This window comes from Hipposideros armiger, unplaced genomic scaffold, assembly GCF_001890085.2.
Source record: "Hipposideros armiger isolate ML-2016 unplaced genomic scaffold, ASM189008v1 scaffold_21, whole genome shotgun sequence".
In the NCBI taxonomy this organism is placed as follows: Eukaryota; Metazoa; Chordata; class Mammalia; order Chiroptera; family Hipposideridae; genus Hipposideros; species Hipposideros armiger.
In genome coordinates this window covers 6963377-6985574 of record NW_017731371.1, presented here as the reverse complement: position 1 = coordinate 6985574, position 22198 = coordinate 6963377, and the positions used below count along the sequence as shown (strand labels likewise).

Here is a 22198-nt window from a genome sequence, read left to right as displayed (position 1 = left end):
AGACTGAAGAACAAAACGACAGCAACTTGTCTGTTCCCCTTCCCCTAATTCCCCAGCACTGTTCCCATCCCCCCAATTACCCAATAAAAAAAATCTTTAAAAAAAAAAAAAAAGAGAGTTAAGGTTGCTTCCTTCATTCCTTAAAGCGAAAAGTCCACAGTCCCAGGGACTGGGTCTCAGGCAGACAGGATAAAAGAGTATACCTCCAGGGCAGAACTGACAGTTCTTCCCAAAACAAAGAAATGAAGTTCAGGGACAAGGGCTATGGCCTTCCTGGGCTTTCACACACTGAACTTGATCCCAGGCAGGCAGTGAGTGCTGAGGGCACCTACCAAGTCTGAGGCCAGTCAGGGCAGCACCCATGGCTAGGTATGTCCTTGACCCTCCCTAGAAACAGGTATGTGGGCCCCTCGCCACTGCCTGCCCTCACAGACTCAAGTATCTGGGGTCCCAGGCTAGAGAAGGGTGGGAAGGAAAGAGCTGCCCTACATGGATGGTTCCATAGCCTCAAGCTAGTGCTATCAACACAGTGAAGGGAGCTCAGGCAGCTGCCAGGGTATGATGAATGACCCAGAGTTGGGGTCCAGGGAAAAACAGAGACAGGCTTGCAGGAGTGTGAGTCCTAGGAGAATGGAGCTTGAGCGTTTAATTGGGGATATCCTACAGAAGGGGAAAGGTGGTCCTTCCCTCAGCCAGACTCCTCCAGACCCAGTTTTGATGAAAAACTGGGAGCTCACAAAAAGAGGGAGCTCACAGTGGGGGGCTGGAGGTGAGGAAGAGGGTTATACGGTATTTTCCTGTCGTTGGGGAGTGAGTGGGGGTGGAGGAAGGATTTTCAACTCAGGATACCCGCCTTCATGCAAGAATTATTTGAACAGCCAGACAAGGTCTTGCCCTCCTGAAGACTATCTTAAACTAGTCTCAGGGGATCAAAGATCCGAGGACGAGGGGGCTCCCGAGTCCAAGTCCCAGGACCGAGGGGGTGGGGTCGTGAGTCCAAGGGGTTGGAGTCGCGGGTTCGAGGGGCTGGGGTCCCAGGTCCGAGTCGGTTGCACCCCTCGCCTGCCCGCCCGGGCCCCACGCTCACTGTCCATGCCGGGGAAGGGCAGCGGCTGCGCCCCGAGCTGCTGCTCCACCGCGATCTCCAAGTCGAACTTGATATGGTCCACGCTGGCGATGATTTCCTGCATGGCGGCGGCGGCGGCCCACCGGCCCGGCTCCCCCTCAGTACCTCGCCGCTCTCACACCTCTACCTGCCTGCACCCGCCACCGCACACTATCCTCCTCCGCCTCGCCTCACCGCCGCCGCCGCCGCCACCGCCGCCGCCCGAGGAATGCCGGGAGCGCCCGGAGTCCGCGCCAGCCCCTCGCCTGTTCAGACAGGACAAATCGAGCGCGGAGTGCGAGCCGCTCCGCTAGGCCCCGCCAGCTGCCAGCCAAACGCGCGCCTCGCCTCGCGGTCGCGAAAAACCTGTATGCGGAGTTCGCAACGCCGACTGCGCCTGCGCGAGGTTTGGCTGGGGCGTGCGCCTCAGAAAGGGGGTCAGGAATAGAGAGCCAGAGGCGCGGCGGGGTGGTCACGTGGGACTTGGAGTGGGGCGCCGCGCCGCGGGCGTCGGAGCCGTGTTCACTGGGCTGGACTCGGAGTGAGTGCCTATTTGACCCTCACAGGAGCCTGGAACCTGGACGGAGACAGGCCAGACGGGCAGCGAGTGTCACGGCCGGGATTGAGCCGGGGGCGTCCCTGAGGAAACCGAGGCTCTAAAGGCCAGTGTAGAGGAGTCGGGTTGTCTTGAGGCTCCAGGGGATGTCCGGGGAGAGGCTGGTCCCCCAACTGAGAACAGCGGCAGCGTATCTCTAATTCAGGGGTTATTAGCCTGCGTAGACTAATGAACTTGGGTAAGAAGAAAATTGCACCTTTATTGTCTCAGAAATTGAGCATTTCCTTCCTTGACTAACGAGTAGCGTTAGCAGTACCCCAAACCCCAAAACTAAGTCGTGATTTCAAGTCGGGATGAGTGTAAATGATAGCTGGAGATAGAGTATCTACAACTACTACAAACTATCATTTCCACTCATTGCTACTTTAACATGATGATAGATAGGATCTTGTTTTAGTGTGTTGAAAAGAACCATATATACCTAGTATAACATTAAGTTTGTTTTAAAAATATCTGATACCTATCTCCGATTTTTTTTATAATCCTATGTATGTCATTTAATGCATGTAAACTAATGTGGCTAGTTGAAAATTTAAAATTACATATATGCCAGCATTGTTTCTATTGGCGTCTTTCTATTGCAGTCGCAAGCTTCACCAGACATGGAATGGTGAAGGCCCTCTGCACTAGTGTCACTAGGGTGCTAGTTAAGAGAGGCTGTCCTTGACCTGGGCCCAAAGCCAGCCCATTTCCACTGCTGGCCAGTCTTGCCCACAGCACTGCTACAGGGCCCCCAGCATGTCACTCCCCTACCTGGGCCTCAGTTATTAATCTGTTTAGTCTGCCGTCACCTCTGAGGTCTTTCCAATGGTGATCTGATATAACCAGACCTTAAAATATTTTCATGTTGGTTATTCTGATATCTTTTATGAAAGAGTTTTAAGTATGCACTGTCCTAGCACTGTCCAATAGTAAGATAATGTGAGTACTATGTAATTTTAAGTTTTCAAGTAGCCACATTAAATAAAGTAAAAAGAAATTGTGAACTTAATGTTAAATTTTCTTTAGCCCAGTGTATCCAGAATGTTATCATTTCAACATGTGAAATAATTGAGTGTGTGTTTTACATTGATTTTTTTGTACAATGTCTTTGAAATCTGGTGTGTATTTTATACTTATAGCACATCTCCAGATTATCCACATTTCACGTGCTCAGCAGCCACATGTGGCCAGTGGCTATCGTATTGGACAGCACAGCTCTAGCCCATTTGTCTATGACTTTTGCAGAAAAGAAGTGCTTGAGTTAGCTTTCCTGTGCAGAGGCCCAGAATGCCAACAGTTTTTTTCCTAGTAATTAATGATAATAGCTACAATTTTTTGAACACCTATTAACTGTCAGGCATTGTGTTAAAAACATCTCATTTAATCCTTATAATCTCGTGGTGAGGTGAGTGGGGTTATCCTTATCTTGTAGCTGAAGAAATTAAGGCACAGGAACGTCAAGCAATGGGCATAGTCACACAGCTCTGGCTAGGACTCAAACTCAGCTCTGATTTCAGCACCCATGCTCTTTGATCATGGTTTGATAATATCAATAGCTTATGTCTATTGAGTGCCTAATGTGCCAGCGCTGTGCTGCACACTGTATATCTGAGACCTCAATCATTGCCACAGTGCTGTGTGGGTGACATTATCGTTAACCCCAATTTACAGGCAAGGAGACTGAGGCCAGAGCATTGAGTGCCCAGGAACTCATGGATGGTTGTTTGGCAGAGCTGAAGTCAGAACCTAGGCCTTCTAACCTCAGGGCTCATGCTTGTAACCACTTCTCTGTCTGCCTTTTTGGACTATGAACCTGAGTTAACTTCATTATTTTTCCTATCTGTGCCAGGCCCTGGAGGTAAAAGCCAGAGATGGACCTTGTGAGACTCGCCCGGCTCTTTTCCAGCCCCTGCCCCATGGGACTGTCTGTCCTGCAATGCCTTCACCCTCTAAGAGCCAGGTGGGCAGGAGGTAGGGAGGGGCCTGCATGGCTGAGGACCATGGGGCTGACTGGGCCAACGTCAGCAGCCTTCAGCAGCTCGCTCTCTCAGCTGCCCCTCAGCCAGAGGAGACAGAAGAACACGCATGACCTCAATTCTGACCTGACCCAGCCCAGCCCCATGGCCAACCAGGAGGAAGAGGAGGAGGAGAGCTTTGGGACCCTCTCCGATAAATACTCTTCCCGGAGAATGTTCCGCAAATCAACAGCCCAGTTGTATAACCTGCGGCTCAAGGAACAGAGTGTTAAAGAAGATGAGGAAAGCGAGCTGGAGCTAAAATCATGGCAGGGCCGGAGAAACACCCCTTACTGGTACTTCTTTCAGTGCAAACACCTGATCAAAGAAGGAAAGGTGAGGGAACTTTTGGATTCTGCTGCTCCTGGCTCCTACATCGCTGGGTAGCCCAGTACTTGGTAAGGGGCCCCTCTGCCTTCTCAATCTATAAAGGTTGGGATGCTCAGGTCTCTTCTCCCCCTGTCTTTACTCACCCTTGAGTGCTGTACCAGGTGAGCCACCAGCCTCCTGGCTTTCAGTGCCCCCTCTTCACTGCAGCTCTTGTATTTGTATCTCCAGCCTGGACTTCCTGGGGACTCTGAATCTGTGTATCCAGTTACCTCCTCATCATCTCTCTTACTGTTACCCACATGGACCTGAAATTTTTGTTCCCTATCTTGTTTTCCCTACACTTTCTTCATCTCACTAATTGGCAACTCCATTATTCCATCTTCCCAAGCCAAATACTTTCAGGTTATTCCTAACTCTTCTCTTTTTCTCACCAACTTCAACATGTTGCCAGTCCTAACACTTCTCATAATCCTACCCCTGAATGCCCATGCTTAGCCTGCTGTTTGCTCCCCGAGCTGTTTTGCTGGTCACTGGTCTCCCCACTGCTTTTGTGACCTCCTGCCTGGACGTTGGCTCACAGCACAGAACCGTCCAGTTAAAGCAAAAAGCAGAGGGCCGGCCGAGTGGCGCATTTAAGAGCTGGCTTGGGACGCCAGAGGGCCCCGGTTCAGATCCCACATATGAGGGCCAGTGACACTGCCCTTTACAGCTAAGATGCTAAAAAACAGCTCAACCTGGAGCTGGGCTGCCATGAGTCGCCAGTGACGGCAGGTGGGTTGCCATGGGCTACCGTGTATAGCCAGCAGCCAGTGTGAGTGGCCAGCAGCTGCAGTGAGCAGCCGTCCAGAAACCGGGGACTGATCTGCCTTGCCTGGGAAGAGCACAATGATGGTACCAACTTGGGCCAGTGAAGCAATGTCCTCCACAACTAGACTGAAGAACAAAAGGACAGCAACTTGTCTGTTCCCCTTCCCCCAATTCCCCAATAAAAATATTAAAAAAAAAAAAAGGCAAAAAGCAGATAGCATTACTCTTCATCAAGAGTTCCAGTGTAGTCAGTGACATTGAAAATATTCACTTTCTTAAGTCTTGATAATGGTATTCATTTATGTTTAAAATTCTCTTAGAGGTACGTGTTGAAGATTTTATGAATGAAATGACATCTGGAATTTGCTTTAAAAAATTTTGTTTGGAGAAGTGCAGTGTATAGAGATGAAACAAGACTGGCCAAACATTAATAATAGTAGTTAGCATTCTTCTCTCTACTTTTGTGTATATTTGAAATTTTCCGAAATGAGAAGTTGAGAAATAAAGAGAAGCCAGAGTCCTCACAGTGGTTTGTGAGGCCAGCAAAATTGGCCACTACCTCTCTTCACCCCTCGCCGGCTTCATCTCCCCATTTACTTTGCTGCAGCCACTCCAGTCTCCTCTGCTCCTCCCCAGGCATACTCCTGCCTCAGGAACTTTGCTCTGGCTGTACCATCAGATAGCGAAGGGGCTTCTTCCCTCACCTCCTTCAGATCTTTGTTCACCTGTCACCTTCTGGGTGAGGCCCTGCTTGGCTGTCATATCTAAAACCGAATCTCCCAACCCTTCTGGCACTTACTGCTTCATTTTTGTTCATAGCACATTTGACATACTATATATTTTTTTTGGTTATCTAATTTGATGTCTGTCTTTCCACACCAGAAGATAAGCTCCTTAAGGGAGCTCCATCTTGTTCTCTGCTGTATCCTCAGCAAATAGATCTTGCCTGGCACATAGTAGAACTCAGTAACTACTGGTTGAATGCATGGATGAAAAAAAAAAAAAGGAATAAAGGAGTGAAGCAAGGATTTAAAGGGGGATGGTTTAGGGGTGGGGGTGGGGCAAAACAGCTGTGGGCCAAGGGAGTTTGCGATCGGAGGAAGCTCATCACCCAGAGCTGCCGCCCTATACCATCTCAAGAGGCTGTTGCTATGAATGGCCCCCTGTGATTGTGCAGCACAGTGGCTCTGAGCATGCTCACCAAACTGATCAGAACCCAGCCTCCCGTCCAGCTCAGACCCAGGGGACAGGCCTATGGAAGGGGTCACCAAGGAAGCAAGGGCAAGACAGGTCCTGAGATTCACAGAACTAACATTTTCTGAGGACCTAGCGTTCCAGGCCCTGGCTTCACAGTAGGTCTACGGAGAGGCAAAGACATCTTTGGCCCTTGCCCTCAAGGAGTTCACCCTCTGGCTGGAGGGAAGGTAGCCACAGCAGTGGGGTTGAGAGTTCCCATAGGTGGTGGGAAAGGAGTGGGCTTTCCTTCGTGGCTACCACAAAGCTCACCTGCTATAGCACAAGGACCAAGAGGCTAGTGGCAGAGGCCCGGGGTGTGTGTGTGGCTCCTGGGCAGGCCTGGTCTTGGGCTCAGGGAGGGTCCCTCAGTCTCAGCCTCCCTCCCTCTGCTGAGGGTCTCTGAGGCCACCCTGAGCCTCCTCCCTTGTTTCCTCCTTCCTCCCCCAGCTGGCCAAGGCCCTGGAGCTGTTTGAGAAGCAGATGCTGAAGGAGGAGCGTCTCCAGCCCCTTGAGTGCAACTACACGGTGCTGATTGGGGGCTGTGGGCGGGCCGGCTACCTGAAGAAGGCCTTCAAGCTCTACAACGATGTAAGTGGGGGGCATAGGGGCGGCAGGGGCAAGGCTCCAGAGCATGGGTTTTGGGGCCAAAAAGAGCTGGATGCAGATCACAAATGTGTCACTTTCTAATGCATGACCCTGGGCAGATGATTTAACCTCCCTAACCTCAGTTTCATCATCTGTAAAATGGAGCTGACGTGAAGTCCTCCAGCATCTGCCTGGACCATGGCAGGCCTCACCCGCCCCCTTCTTTTTCTATTGCTATTCCCAATTTGTGTTCCTTTTTTCTCATCTGTCACGTCCTGCGTGGCAAGGGCAAATGGGACACGAGAGGGGCGACGCAGATTGAATAAAGAGACAGAGACAGAAGTAAGATTTAAGAGCGAGACCAAGGGACTCAGCCTTCAGAGTTAGACTGAGCCCCGAATCGGGTCAACGCATGGTTTTTATTGATAATTTTCAAGGAAGTAAACTGCTATGCTGTAAGTCATTAACCATATATTCTTGTGCGCCTTAAGGCCTTTTCCATTGACCTTTTCCCAGTGTACTCCAGCAAATGCTATGCCTTTGTACTCCACCACATTGCCCCAAGACATAATTACATGTCCTCCCAGAGGAGACAGCTGATATCATTCCATCAGGTCCCAGTCAGACCGAGACGCCCCCCCTCTCCCCTCCCCCCCCAGAGAGCTTTACGGATATCATTCCATCCGGCCTCAGTTTTCCGAGACACTCTCTCGACTAATGGGTCAGAGGCTAATGCAGAGGGGGTGGTCTAAGAATCGGCTGTAAGGCGACACTCATCCCTATCCTTACCCCTGACACATGCACCTTTCTTCCAAAGCTGGTCCTTTGAAAAAGGGCCCTTGTTCCTCTTGGAAGATGGTTTTGCTTTATATTCACCCACCTCTGGGGTGTGGTGTGTTTGTTATTCTCAGAGCCAGGAAGCTGTTTCCTTTGCAAGTTGGGAAAGAGCTGTGGACTCTAGCAGAAGTGATCCCTTCTTCTCCTGTGGCCAGAAACTGGGGCATCCTTTACTCTAACAAATTCTTGGGAGACCTAGTCTTGCATTTGGGACACTCCTACTCCAGGCCTGATAATCGCTAGCTGGAACCAAGGGGGAAAAATCGTACTTACAAACGATAAAGTAACACATCCTTTAAAAGAGCAAATTAAATGTCATGGCATAGAAAAACTAGAGGCTGCCCTTATCACTTAGCCAGCAGAAAAACCTTCAGGTGCTAAGTGAAAGGGGGAGGGGCATTTATTGTGGCTCTTGGTTAAGAGCCCTTAGCAGCACTTCCTTACATTTGGAAGATCCTTAAGTGACCCCACATGCCGGGCCACTCTGTTTAACCTTCGTTATTCTCTGTTTGCTGCTTCCTGCCCTGCCCTCCCCAACAAACCTCTTATTTTGGAATAGTTTTAGATTTATAGAAAAGTTGTAAAGACAGTATAGAAAGTTCACAAATGCCCCACCCCCTTCTCCTATGTCAACATCTTATGTTACAATGGGACGTTTGTCAACAGTAAGAAACCACCATTAGTTCATTACTGTTAACTAAACTTCAGACTGCATTTGGATTTCATGCTTTTCCACTGATACCCTCTTTTTTTTTTTAACATTTTTATTGGGGAATTGGGGGATGGGAACAGCGTTGGGGAATCAGGGAAGGGGAACAGCCAAGTTGCTGTCCTTTTGTTCTTCAGTCTAGTTGTGGAGGACGTCTCTTCACTGGTCCATGTTGGTATTATTGCGCTCTTCCCAGGTGAGGCAGATTGGTTGCTGGCCACTGTATGGCAGTTCTTGGCAGCTCATGCTGGCTGTCGGCTCCTCATGCCAGCTGCCAGCCACTCACGGTAGCTTATGGCAGCCCACTGCAGCAGGGCTGCAGCCTATGCCATTGCCGGCAACTAATGGCAGCACAGCTCCAGGTCGAGCTGTTGTTCACCATCTTAGCTGTAGAAGTCGCAGCGTCACTGGCCCTAATGTGGGATCTGAACCGGGGCCCTGCTGCTCAGAGCTGGCATCCCAAGCCAACTCTTAACCAACGCGCCACTCGGCTGGCCCTGATACCCTCTTTCTATTCCTGTATCTGACCTGAGTTCCCCTACAGGCTCCTCCAATCGGTGACATTTTCTGAGGTTCCTTTTTTTTATTTTTTTATGACCTTGACAGTTTTGAGGAGTACTGGTCAGGGATTTCATAGAATGCCCCTTATTTGAGAGTTTATACTTTTTCATGATGAGACTGGAGTTATGGGTTTGGAGAGAGAATATCACAGAGGTGAAGTGCCCTTCTCATACAAGAGGTTCACAACATAGCAGCATGACTGATCACAGGTGACATTTATCTTGGTCATTTGGTTAAGTGTTAGCCAGGTTTCACCGTCCCTTTTCAGCCTCTGTTCTGTGGGTGTCCTTTGCAGCACTTATTACAGATATTGGTTACCTGTATGTCTGCTGTGTGCCTCCCCCTCTAGATATATTTGTCCTGGTAACTGCTGGTGGCCAGTGCCTGACTTGTGAGTCATTAGTACACATCTGTTGAATATGTGAATACATACAGAGCATCTGTCATCCTCGAAGTGGGAATCACCATCTTCGTTTTTCAGATAAGGAAACTTAACCTGAAAGTTTCTGGAGAGATGCAGTGCCTTGTCCAAGGTTATCTATAGAGTTGAGATCTGAGTCCAAAAGGGCCTGACTCCAAGAGCAGGGCTTTTCACATCCCTCCGCAGCAGCTTGTTGCCAGGTGGCCCTTCTCTGGGAAACACTGGGTGCTCGGCTTTACCAGGAGCTCTGTTACCCAGAGGGCTTGATAAGCACAAGAGTCGGCTGCAGCCTGGGGTTGTGACTCCACAGGGTGGGGGTTCCTGAGATGTGTTGCAGTAACATGCATTTGGCTGTTGCTGGTCTGGGGGCACTTTTCTACCTGACCTTGCAACAACTTTTCAAGGTGACAGTATCATTCCTATTGGTTTTTAAAAAGATTTTATTGGGGAATTGGGGCGGGAACAGCTTTGGGGAATCGGAGAAGGGGAACAGACAAGTTGCTGTCCTTTTGTTCTTCAGTCTAGTTGTGGAGGACGTTGATTCATTGGCCCATGTTGGTATTGTTATCATCGTGCTCTTCCCGGCTGAGGCAGATTGGTTGCCGGCTATTGGACGGCAGCTCACACTGGCTGCCGGCCACTCACAGTAGCTTATGGCAGCCCACTACAGCAGGGGGTGCAGCCTACACCATTACCAGCGACTCACGGCAGCCCAGCTCCAGGTCAAGCTGCTGTTCACCATCTTAGCTGTAGAGGGCGCAGCATCACTGGCCCATGTGGGATCTAAACTGGCGACCTTGATGCTCAGAGCTCGCACTCCCAAGCCAAGTCTTAACCAATGAGCCATTCTGTCGGCCCTCATTCCTATTTTTTCAATGAGGAGCTAACTTGCCCATGACCCTTCAGTTAGTAAACACTGGAGCTGGGCTTTGATTGCCCCCTCCTGCCCTTTTCCAGACCAGATCCACCCCAGGGCCCCTTAACAGTCAGGGCAATCTGTCGGCCAGAGGTGCGAGCATTGGGAGGACCCTGCTTCAAGCACCTCAGGCCCAGGGGGAGCTGAAGAGTGCCATGGGGACAATGGTTTCTTCATTTTTTTAAATTAAAGTTTATTGGCGTGACAATGGTTAGTAAAGTTACATAGGTTTTAGGTGTACAATTCTGTAATACATCCTCTGTATATCACATTGTTCACCACCCAGAGGCAGTTCTCCTTCCGTCACCATATATTTGACCCCGTTTACCCTCATCTACCACCCCCCTCCCTTCTTACCCTCTGGTAACCACTAAACTTGTCTGTGTCTATGAGTTTTTGTTTCTTTGTCTTGTTCCTTTGTTGTTTTCAGTTTTAGATCCCACATATCAGTGAAATCATATGGTTCTCGACATTTTCTGACTTTTTTTGCTTTGCATAATAATCTCAGATCTATCCATGTTGTCACAAATGGCACTATTTCATTTTTTCTTATGGCAGAATAGTATTCCATTGTGTATATATAACACATCTTCATTATCCAGTCATCTATTGAAGAACACTTTGGTTGTTTCTATGTCTTGTTCATCGTAAATAGAGCTGCAGTGAACATCAGAGCACATATATCTTTATGGATATGTGTTTTGAGATTTTTTTGGGTAGATACCCAGGAGAGGGATTGCTGAGTCATATTCTATTCTTAATTTTTTGAGGAACCTCCACACTGCCTTCCATAGCGGCTGCACCAATCTGCATTCCCAAGAGTGTCTAAGAGTTCGTTTTTCTCCACAGCCTCTCCAACACTTGTTATTATTTGTCTTGTTGATGATAGCCATTCTGTGTGGGGTGATATCTCATTGTGGTTTTGATTTGCATTTCTCTGATGATTAGTCATGTTGAGCATTTTTTCACATGTCTATTGGCTATCTGTATGTCCTCTTTAGAGAAATGTCTATTAAGGTCCTCTGCCCATTTTTTAATTGGATTGTTTGTTTTTTTGTTGTTGAGTTGTGTGAGTTCCTTCTATATTTTGGATTTTAGCCCCTTATCGGAGGCGTTGTTTGCAAAAATCTTCTCTCATTCATTCGGTTGCCTATTTTGTCGATGGTTTCTTTTGCTGTGCAGAAGCTTTTTAGTTTGATATAGTTCCATTCATTTATTTTAGCTTTTACTTCCCTTGCCTTTGAGGTAAAATTCATAAAATCCTCTTTGAATCCAAGGTCCATAAGTTTAGTACTTATGTTTTCTTCTATGCAGTTTATTGTTTCAGGTCTTATGTTTAGGTCTTTGATCCATTTTGAATTAATTTTGGTACATGGTGACAGATAGCAGTCTAGTTTCATTCTTTTGCACGTGGCTTTCCAATTCTCCCAGCACCGTTTATTGAAGAGTCTGTCTTTTCTCCATTGTATGTTTTTGGCTCCTTTGTCGAAAATTATCACTCCATATTTTATGAGTTTATTTCTGGATTCTCAATTCTCTTCCATTGGTCTGTGTGTCTGTTGTTCTGCCAATACCATACTGTTTTGATTATTGTTGCTCTATAGTACAAGCTGAAGTCAGGGAGTGTGATACCTCCATTATTATTCTTTTTTAATAATTTTTAAATAATTCTCCAGCATTATTCTTTTTTCTTAGGATTGCTTTGGCTATCCCTGGTCTTTTATGATTCCATACAAATCTGGTGATTTTTTTGTTCTATTTCTTTAAAAAATGCCATTGGGATTTTGATGGGGATTGTGTTAAATCTGTATATTGCTTTGGGTAAATGGCCATTTTAAGTATGTTGAGTCTTCCAATTCATGAACATGGAATGTCTTTCCAGGATAGTTTCTTGTTTGGTGCATCTGGGGTGCAGGGTCAGTTTTCAGAGTCCCTCTGGCTGAGTCAGGGTTTAGAAAGCCAAGCTCTGATGTGTCACTCAGCTCTGGCTCAGCACAGGTGCCAACCCCAGGCCTATATAATGCAGTATAATGGAGTCCTCTCTAGCTTCCTCTTGGGGTATCTGTCACCTGTGTGTCCAGCTGATCCTGGAGCCACCTCCAAGTTTCTTCCCATCTCCACAGATGAAAAAGCGGGACCTGGAGCCCTCAGATGCCACCTATACTGCCCTGTTTAATGTCTGTGCTGAGTCCCCCTGGAAGGACTCTGCTCTGCAGAGTGCCCTGAAGCTACGGCAGCAGCTCCAGGCCAGAAACTTCCAGCTCAACTTGAAAACCTACCATGCCCTGCTGAAGATGACTGCCATGTGCGCTGACCTCAGGATGTGCTTCGATGTGTTCAAGGTGGGGATGCCCTTCCTTCCTGTCTCCCACTTGGTGCCTGTCCCATGTAGTGGTGTGAGGCTGTGGCCATCTGTGTGCCTCACGCAGGAAGGTTCAGGGGCCAGTGGGACAGCCTTGTGCTGAGCCCTGGGGTTCACAGATGAATCCGACAAGACTCTGCTCTCAGCGGCCTTGGTCTGAGAGGCTCCCAACACCATAAGGGCAGTGGATTCTGTGTGCTTCTGTGTGCTGTGTCCTGCTATGTGAGACTCGGTGGTGTGACGAGGAGGGTGGCCTCACAGAGCTAAAGATGATTTGGTGCTCGCCAGGGTGGGCCTCCTGCTTTGAAGGAGCAGTAGGAACCAAAGCCCCAGTGACCAGGGAGCTGTGGAGTCCGACCGGTCATTGCGTCGGGCTTGAGGGAAACAGGCGAATGGAAGTACGGGAGCATTGAGCAGGGGCCTGTCTGCCTTAGAGCTTTGGCCTGTATCCTGTTCTATTCCTCAGCGGCCGTGTAAGAAGCGTTTTATCCCCAGTTCACAGAGGTGACCAGGAGGGGGTTTGAGCAGGGAGGACAACGAGATGCATGGTGGTTCTGCTTTCTCAGATTACAAGGAAGGGAGAACAGATGTGAGTTAACACCAAAATGAAGGCTTGTGGGAAGCAGGGAAGGCTCTAGGTTCCCACAACCAAACCTCGGGAGGACCAGGGCAGTGTCAGGGCTTAGCAAGGCTCTGGGCAGCTTGTCGTCGTGCTCTTCCCTCAGGCATGTCTCACTCTTTAGTCTTAGTTTTACCCAGAGACGTAGCTGCTTTCTGTCTCACTCCTTATATTACTGATGGATGCTTTCCTCACTGCACGTAGCAAGGTCTCTCCTGCCTATCCCAGAAGAGAGGACCTGATGGGCTGTCCAGGCTCCTTATGGTGCAGGGCAGCCTTTGGCCAGTCCCTGGGTTGGCTGCCTTGAGTGGGCCTGCCCTTCTGGAAAGGCAGGATCATGGGGTCTCGAGCCTGGAGACCTTCCTGTGAGGGACGAATCCCTCCAGAGGGTGCTGTGAGCGAGGCCAATACCTGAAGCTTCTGGAAGTGTGGCTGACAGGCCTCATGCCTGACCTGTTCAGAGATGTCAGATTTGTGTTTTAGGAAGGTTGCTCTGGCTGGTGAGGGAGAGTGATCAGTGAAGAGATGAGCTGTGATTATGCAGGAGCGAGAACTCAGGTTAAAACCTCACTGAGGTGGAAGGGTTGACGATGGGGAGGCGGGAGAGCGGCAGTGGTGGCGTGGGAGCCCCCATGCTGACCAAGGACAGAGGAGAATAGGCTCGAGGAGGAGACCCTGAGGTGCTGAGAGGTGGAAAGAGTGTCTCACGTAGGCGATGGCCAACCCCGACAGGCCCAAGAGAAGCCAGTAGTGACTAGTGCCCTGAGCACTTGCCGTGTGCAGGCATCATACCGTCTTGTGTGGTCGTCGTTCCAAAGATGCTCCAGGGCAAATCCTGCCCGTGACTGTACTCCACAGATGAGGAAACTGAGACTGGGGAGCCTTGCCCACACGTCTGCAGCCATCCAGTGGTGACGCTGCAACTTGAAACCAGCTCTGCAATTCCAAAGCCTTGAGTACAGGCGCTAAAAGTGACCACTGGGGTGATCTTTGCAGAGGGGCTGCACAGAAATGATAGGAGCAGCTGGGAAGAGAGGCCTGGGCAAGGGGAGGAGGAAGTGCAGGCAGCAGTGGGACAGCTGTGCTCAGGAGCTGGTTCTGAGCTGGCCCCAGAGCCGGATCCAGGCCCCTCCTCTTCAAGACACACATGTGGGCCTGCCCCAGGAGTGTCGGTCCTGAGTCAGACCCTTCGGGCGGGCCTGGGCTCTGCCGCAGGCTCCCAACAGGACCTCCTCATTCCCTTCCTCAGGAAATTGTTCATAAAGGACACGCGGTCACAGAGAAGACCTTCAGTTTCCTGCTCATGGGCTGCATCCAGGACAAGAAGACAGGCTTCCGACATGCCCTGCAGGTCTGTCCCTCCTGGCTCTGCCTGCCTGCCTCTCTGCTGCCCCGCTTCTCTCGTATGACTGTGTTGGGTGCAAGTGATGTTCATGTGTGCATGTCTTTAGCTCCCACCACTGCCCTGTTCTGGGTGTTTTATATTTGCGATCTTTTGGCTTTTCCAGAGCATAGTGCTCCCCCCACACCCCCTACCACCCTCGTTTTATAGATGGCAGGGTGAGGATGCCCTCAGAGGAGGTGCAGCATGGCTGTCCTGAGAGTAAGGGCACAGCCAGCCTATGCTCTCCTACTTTGCTTGGTGGCCTTTGTGCAGCCAGCCTGCATCCACTAAGCTATGGTTTCCGCATGCCTGCAGCACACCTACCTGGGGTGCTCGCTCAACCATCCTCCACAGGCCCCCAGCTCAGCATCGCTGCGGGGGAACCCCAGGAGTTGCCTGTAGTCCTGGGAGAGTCTCACGGACATCAGAGGTGAGACATGCTGCTCTAATCCCACCTTAGACCCCAAGAGAGAACCAACCTCCTCATCAAGTGGGATGCAGTATTAGTGGTGTTGGGTGTTCCTCTGGCTGCTCAGCCACAGCTTACCTAGAGCTCTCCAACTTCAGGGGGAGCCCACAGTCCAGCAGCATTAGCCTTACCTGGGACTTGCCAGAAAGGCAGGGTCTCAGACCCCACCTCCTCACTGCGTCCAGATTGGGATTTCAACAGGATCCCAAGGTGGTTTGTCTGCACAGAGTTCAAGCCCCAGTGATCTGGGACAGCCCTGGACCAAAGGCTTCCCTCCCTTCTGCTGACTCCCTGGAAGCAGTGGCCGCAGGCCATTCTCTGGCCATCAGCAAGCTTCTTTATAGTGAAAACTAGTTGCTTCTTCTCCTTGGTCTAGACCTGTTCTAGTTAGAAATGGTCTATAATACTAGCAGCCGTGCACAGTGTTATGCACTCTTTCCACTTACTAAACTGCTTGAGTTAGGCACCATTAGCCCTGTTTTACAGACAAGGAAACTGAGGGTCCCAGAGGCTAAGTAACTTACCTAACTTCCCACAGCCACTAAGCAGCAGAGCTGGGATTTGAACCGAGGTGTGTCTGGCTCTAGAGTCAGAATCCCTGCCACCATGGGATAGCCTCTGTGTCCCTGCAAAAACTCAGTTTTATCAACGTCACCTGTGAAGGTCCCTGCCAAGACCCTAGCCCTCCTCAAGACCCTGCCTGGTGGACAGCCATCTTCTTGCCAGCTGTGCCCACCTGGGCCTGACCAGCCCCTACTTCACCTGCATACTGGTCCCTGAGGGCAGGAAATCAGATGCCAGTTCTAGGCCCACTGAGTGTGGCCTTCCTTTGAGTCTGGAGACAAAGAGGAGCAAGCGAGACCTTGAGCCCATGTCGCGCTGTTTTGGTCACCTAGGTGTGATCAGAGCAGCCCTTTTTGGAGAACATGGGATATTAGACACTATGCTGTGGGGATGAAAATGATCTCATCTCAAGAGAAAATAGGGCTGTCTAAGCCCACAGCTAGTGAGGCTCTCTGCCTGGCAGAGTCTTCCTCTGCCCACTCCTGCCCTGTGTTCTCAAGGAAGCCTGAGAAGGCTGCATGGGGCAGAGCGCAGTTTGTACTCAGGAAGTGCTGCTAAATCCAATCCTTAAGTTGGCCTGGACCCGGGGTCCGCAAACTGCAGCTTGTGACCCACATGCAGCTCTTTGGGTACTTTCCATCTCAAAAGCTTGCCGACCCCTGGAAGAGCCAATCCTATCCATTACAATAATTTAAAAATTATTCAAGAGCCATAAATATATTTTTACATAATCACCATTATATGAACCTTTAAAAATATTATAAATGAAACTATGTAGTTTTATTTTCATTTTCAATTTTACTTCAGAGCCTGCGGCTTGCGAGCCCCAGTTTGCGGACCCCTGGCGGCTCTTCCATCTAAAGTTTGCCGACCCTTGGCCTAGACTCTTCCAGAACCTAGCCTCCTAGCTGTCCATCCCTAGGGAAGTACCAAAGTACTTGGTACTTCCAGGACCCAGGGCCCTGGAGATGAAACTGCAAGAATAGTTTTGAGGTGAGCTAAAGGGAGGAAAGGAGTGGCACCCCAATGAAGTCTCCCAGAGCGTTCCCAGATTCTTCAGATTCTTAGTTGCCCAGAGCCTGGTGTGGGGTCAGATACTCTCCGTGTCCTTCCAGGGCCCTTTCCTGTGCTCTTTGTGTTTGCTGGCTGCTTGCTGACTCCCAGTGCCTGCTCCCTCCCAAGAGGGAGCACAGAGCTGAGGCTGGTCTCTCCCTGGCAGGTGTGGAGGCAGATGCTGAGTCTGGGGCTCCAGCCCAGCCAGCACATCTACAACCTGCTGTTGGGGGCAGCTCGGGACTGCGGCCTGGGGGACCCAGAGGTGGCCTCAGCACTGCTCCTGAGGCCCAGGGAGCAAATGGTGTTGCTCCAGCCCTTGGCAGGCGGGCAGCAGGCAAGGAAGACAGCCCAGGCCGGGACGATAGATGGCATGTCAGCCAGACTGCACGTGGAGACCCTGGAGAAGCAGCTCTTTCTGGAACCTTCTCAGGCACTTGAGAGGCCTCAGCAGCCTCAGGAGGCCAGAGTCTCCAGCAAGGTCCAGCCTGAGGTGGAAACCAAGGTGGACCCTAACAACACGGCCTTTACCTCCGTGCCTCCCTGGGGGCTGGAGGCCAACTTACTGACCCTGGGGGCGGTCCCATCGGAAGTGGTCTCCTTTGGGACTGTGACCACCCCAGCCGACAGGCTGGCCTTAATGGGGGGCCTGGAAGGCTTCCTGGGCAAGATGGCAGAGCATGGGCTCCAGCCTGACATCAAAACCCTCACATTGCTGGCTGAGGTGGTGGAGCCCGGAAGCGCTGCAGAGTCCTCGCTGCTGACCGTCCTGGACTTGCACCATGTGGAGGCTGATGTGACATTCTTCAATACTCTGATGAGGAAGAAGAGCAAGCAGGGCGATCTGGAGGGGGCAAAGGTGAAGGGTCTGGAAGCAGGCACTGGGCTCTGGGCTGGGCTGCCTCCCCCTTCCCTCCTCTGACCATCTGACTGCTGGACCTGGCTCCCTGCCAGGTGTCATCCATTCCTGCCATTGGTGGGCAGACTGTCCCGAGCCCCTGTTCTGGGCCTGGGCTCAGCTGAGAAGCTGGGAATTGAGCGATGAACCAGTCAGTTGCACTCCCTGCCCTCGAGGAACACACAGATTGGTGGGAGGCAGATGCCAAACACATCCTCACACTGACAAGGGACACGGGGGTGGGGGGGGGGTGGCCTGAGAGGCTGGTGGCTCCTGAGTGTCCCTACCCTTCAGCCTCTGACATCACACGTATTCTGCTAGATACTGTTCTAAGAGCTTCACATCCATTTGTTTCTTTCTTGCCCACCTGGTATCTGGCTTTCCCCATTTCACATGTGGGGACACTGGGGCCCTCACGGGATTTTGTTTATTCATATAACATGTTTCTATGTTTTTTGCCAGAGCACTGACCTGGGCACTTGTGAGCATCACAGATGACAAAGATGCAACCTCTGTGTTCAGGCCCACAGTGCTGAGTGCACCTTTCTCTAAATAAGCTAAATGTGACAGAGCCCCTCCCTAGGACCCTCCCTGACCCAGCCAGGCTGACAGGTGTAGTCCTGTCCTCTCCCTTACCCACTGCTCAGGCCCCTCAGCCAGCACTTCCCACACTGTTGTCTACCACCCTGAACCATGAGCCCTCGAGGCCCCTGGTGTTCCATGGACACTGAAGGCCCAAGTGCAGGGATGGAGCAGAGAGGGGCAGGAATATTAAGGGCATTCGGGAGAAGGAACAGCATGTTGGAGACAGGCAAGCTGGGAGGAGGAATGTACGTATAGAGTGGCTAAGCTCTGGGGAGCTGGGCTCTGAGAGGTGGCTGAACAGGACCCTGGGCCTCTAAATGCCCAGCTGAGGCCAGCAGAGGGCGCCTGAGGTCTCTGAGCATTGCTGTCCCGTGCCCCTGGGGTCTCCAGCATCCATCCATGGGCTTTGACAGAGAAGCCTCTCTAGTCAGTCTGGTGGATTACAGCTTACCGTGATGCCATATTTGTCCCCACAGGCACTGCTGCCAGTTCTGGCAAAGAGGGGAATCGTCCCCAACCTGCAGACATTCTGCAATTTGGCCATCGGGTGCCACAGACCAGAGGACGGTCTGCAGCTGCTGGCAGACATGAAGGTGAGCGGGCCCAGGCCTGGGTAGGACCTGTGGTGCTGAGGGGCACTTGTCGGGGGGGGGGGCTCAGGAAGAAAGCTGGGGGCCCTCTCAAACCTCTCAGGACAGGATAAACTGTGTGTGTGGGAGGGGGGCAGGTGGGAGTGGGATTGCTCTACCTTTAAGTGTAGAATGATCATTGGCCTGGTTTGGGAGAAAGTAAACCTGGGGAGCTGCTGCAGGAATGGGTGTGGAGAGCAGGGATGTTACAGTCTTCAAGGTGGTGGCAGTGGGTGAGATTAAGGAGTGGGGACAGGTCTTGGCCTCAACACTGGAGGGATAGAGGGTAGACTGGAGCAGGAATATATCAGAATTCTTGGGGGGCAGGGGCGCAGTAAATCCACAGCCAAGAGCTGGGGAAGAGGTCTCCCGCCTTCAGTTTACTGCCTGAGTCTGTTCATCTCTGAGAGCAGCATTCTTCTAAGCTCTTCAGGGCTGAGAGGGGAAGGTGCTTAGCCATGTGGGTGGACCCGCAGAGTGGGCATGCGTGCTTTCCTTCTGGAGTGGGCAGTACAGCCATTGTTGCTCCGAGGTTCTGCCCTTCTTGTCCCTGGTCACTGGTCTGCAGAGCAGACCTGACTGGCAGAGTAACTTTCCAAGCCAGACATGCTGCAGCAGGCCACTTTGCCCCAATAGTTGCTGTCATCTCCCTGATTGTGTGTGTGATGTTCCAGAAATCCCAGATGACCCCCAACACCCACATCTACAGCACCCTCATCAACGCAGCTCTCAAGAAGCTGGACTACACCTATCTCATCAGTATCCTAAAGGACATGAAGCAGAACAGAGTCCCTGTGAATGAAGTGGTCATCCGCCAGCTGGAGTTTGCCGCCCAGTACCCACCCACCTTTGACAGGGTATGTGCACCAAGCTCTACTGTGCCCAAGGTCTTCTTAACCAATGCCACCACCACCTCTGGTTCTGGCCTTCTGGGATTGGTATGCCCTTGCTTTAAACTTAAAAGTCAGTGGCTTCTCTTAGGAGAAATGACAAACTCCTTAGACCACAGTTTTTGAGTCCCTGTCCATGTGGCCCCTTTCATCTCAGGCCACTCTTCCCTTTGTTCACTCTTCAGTCCCACTAGACTTTCATCCTTTCTAGGTAACAACCAGCCCTTTCCTGCCTTAGGCTTTGTGTATTCTGTATGCCCTGAGCAGGCTCCTGCTTTTCCCATAACTGGCTCCTCATCCTGTCAGTCTCAGCTTAAATGGCTTTCTCAGAGATGCCCTGCGGGCTGCCTCCTTTCCCGTTATGTACAGCACTATTCCTTTTCACCATGCTTCACAGCCTGTAATTACATGTGTACACGTGTGCCTCTTGCTCCTAGAGGTGGAGACGGTCTGCCTTGCTCACCTGGATCCCTGGCGCCTGCCTGTTACCTGATAACCAGTACAGACTGTTGTCAAGTGCATGGGGGTGGCAATAGAGCAGTGACAGGATCTGCTCTGTAATGGCCGCTTCTCTCCCTGCTGTTCTGTGGCTGTCAGGCTCTGGGAGTGGTTTTTAGGCCCACTGAGTCAGATCCTGTGCTGAGCTCCTCCAGAGCAGCTGTGGCCTAGAGGAGCACGATCCCGATGGGGAGGGAGATAAGTCGGCAAGGACACAGCAAACTGTGGGGACACGGGGTCAGGGACAACTGTGCAGGTGTGATGCTTAAGGCTTGGTAAGAATTAGACAGCAGTGGAGAGTATGCCAGGCAGAGGGCAGAGCTGGGTACTTTAAGTCGTGTTCTGATTCCTCAGAGTTCTTTATGTATTCTAGTCTTCTGTTGGTTGCATATTGCAAAAATCCAGCGGATTCTCTCTTCACTGTGTGGTATAGGGTCCACTAAGGGTCTTCTCAGGTTCAGTCAGCCGTCACCAGACTACCATTGGCCTTAAAGCTTACTGTATTCAAATCATATTCATATTCCCTTATGAGGGTGGACGTATTTCTGATTGTCAGGTTTTTGCTTTATTACTTTCAGGCTATATTAGGGACATACAAGTTTAGAATTGTTAAATTTTTTTTTTTTTTAAAGATTTTATTGGGGAATTGGGGGAGGGGAATAGACAAGTTGCTGTCCTTTTGTTCTTCAGTCTAGTTGTGGAGGACGTTGCTTCACTGGCCCATCGGTATTATCATTGGGCTCTTCCTGGCTGAGGCAGTCGCTCGCCGGCCACTGGATGGCCGCTCACAGTGGCTCACGGAAGCTCATGGCAGCTCACGCCAGCTGCTGGCCGCTCACAGTTCACAGCAGCCCACTGCAGCAAGCGCTGCAGCCTACGCCATTGCCGCCGGCAACTCACGGCTGCCCAGCTCCAGGTTGAGCTGTTGTTCACCATCTTAACTGTAGAGGCGCAGCATCACTGGCCCTTATGTGGGATCCGAACCGGGGCCCTGCTGCTCAGAGCTAGTGTCCCAAGCCAACTCAATCAACGTGCCACTTGGCCGGCCCTAGAATTGTTAAATCTTTTGAGTCAATCCATTTATCATCATATGGTCTTTATCTCTGATGCTTTGTCTTCTATTCCTCTACCAGCTTTCTTGGTATCTGCCTAGTACATTTTGTTGGCTCCTTTTCTTTCCACCTCTCTGTAGAGACGACTGCAGCAGTGCTGAGATGAGGGTAATAAAGGAAACAGTGGCTGTGCTGAGGGGGAGGCACTTGTCAGACTGTGGAGGAGTTGGTAGGACCTAGCGATTCTAGTTTGGGGGGCTGGTTTGACATCCCTTCTGGATATAGGAGTTGAGCAACATGTTTAGGAAAGATTGTCAGCAGATGGGAGTCTGGGTCTGCCTCATTGTTCAGCATCTTTGCTTCTCTGTGGTAAACTATTCAGGTATTGAGTAGCTTTTGTGCTCTCCCCTTAACTACCTGGAAAATGAAAGTTTCCCTGAGGCTGGGCCAACTGCCGTGGTCTGGGATTAGCTATAGGGAGTGTGTACTGATTCTAATTGTGGCTCCTTTCAACCCCTGAATCCCATGCTTTTCCAACTACAGTACAAAGGGAAAAACATCTACTTGGAGAAGATCGATGGCTTTAGAGCTTATTATAAGCAGTGGCTGAAAGTGATGCCAGCAGAAGAAACACCCCACCCGTGGCAGAAGTTCCGGACCAAGCCTAAGGGGGACCACGACACTATCCCCAAGGCTGATGTGGACAGAGGCCTTGGGGGCAGGTGATGGGGAGGCCCCGGGGGACCTCCAGCAGAGCTGAAACAAAGTGCACAGCCTTCAAAGTGCTTTGTGGGAGCTCCAGGAGTCCCTTTCATGCTAAAGACACACGAACATTGGTGCAGCCAAAGCATGAGGGAAAGGTCTGGCTAGACTAAAGGGCCGCAGCATTTTGCAGGCATTGGTATGAGGACAAATGCTGGGCCTAGGGTGCCTGACAAGTTCACAGCAGGTCCCAGTGCAGCTTGGGCCACCTTGGCACATCATCTTAGGTTATCCTCACCTGAGAGGTTGTCGTCCCCATCACTGATGAGGAAAATGAACTTGATCAGGGTGTCACAGCACATATGAGGTGGAA

General features: G+C 50.8%; 2 protein-coding genes across 14 annotated transcripts in view; one reads left to right on the top strand and one right to left on the bottom strand.

The window, feature by feature from the left end:
• Positions 1-1337, bottom strand: part of CPSF4 (cleavage and polyadenylation specific factor 4) — a 14695-nt gene extending 13358 nt beyond the window's left edge. For 3 of the 10 annotated variants that reach the window (XM_019635334.1, XM_019635337.1, XM_019635339.1), the window contains exon 1: positions 1088-1337. In XM_019635334.1, the coding sequence (XP_019490879.1) occupies positions 1088-1190 (103 nt within the window). In that variant the 5' untranslated portion in view covers positions 1191-1337. The remainder of the gene's footprint in view (positions 1-1087) is intronic. The other 7 variants (XM_019635336.1, XM_019635335.1, XM_019635329.1 and 4 more) reach the window with 5 other exon arrangements.
• An 86-nt stretch (positions 1338-1423) lies between these two features.
• PTCD1 (pentatricopeptide repeat domain 1) lies at positions 1424-22174 on the top strand. Of its 4 annotated transcripts, XM_019635324.1 has the most exons (10): positions 1424-1511; positions 1672-1899; positions 3553-4054; positions 6539-6679; positions 12244-12462; positions 14351-14452; positions 16738-17430; positions 18531-18647; positions 19358-19540; positions 21667-22174. In XM_019635324.1, exons 3-10 carry the CDS (start codon positions 3575-3577, stop codon positions 21847-21849), a joined length of 2118 nt encoding a protein of 705 aa, XP_019490869.1. In that variant the 5' UTR covers positions 1424-1511; positions 1672-1899; positions 3553-3574; the 3' UTR covers positions 21850-22174. The 4 variants fall into 4 exon arrangements, with proteins under 4 accessions (XP_019490869.1, XP_019490870.1, XP_019490868.1 ...); XM_019635325.1 differs by lacking the exons at positions 1424-1511; positions 1672-1899 and adding an exon at positions 1519-1646; XM_019635323.1 differs by lacking the exon at positions 1424-1511 and having other exon boundaries at positions 1519-1899.
• The last annotated feature ends 24 nt before the right edge of the window (positions 22175-22198 follow it).

Coding starts and splice junctions, on each gene's coding strand:
- PTCD1 (XM_019635324.1), top strand. CDS start 3,575: ATGGACCTTGTGAGACTCGCCCGGCTCTTTTCCAGCCCCTGCCCCATG. Junction 4,055..6,538: donor ACCTGATCAAAGAAGGAAAG/GTGAGGGAACTT, acceptor TTCCTCCCCCAG/CTGGCCAAGGCCCTGGAGCT. Junction 19,541..21,666: donor ACCCACCCACCTTTGACAGG/GTATGTGCACCA, acceptor TTCCAACTACAG/TACAAAGGGAAAAACATCTA.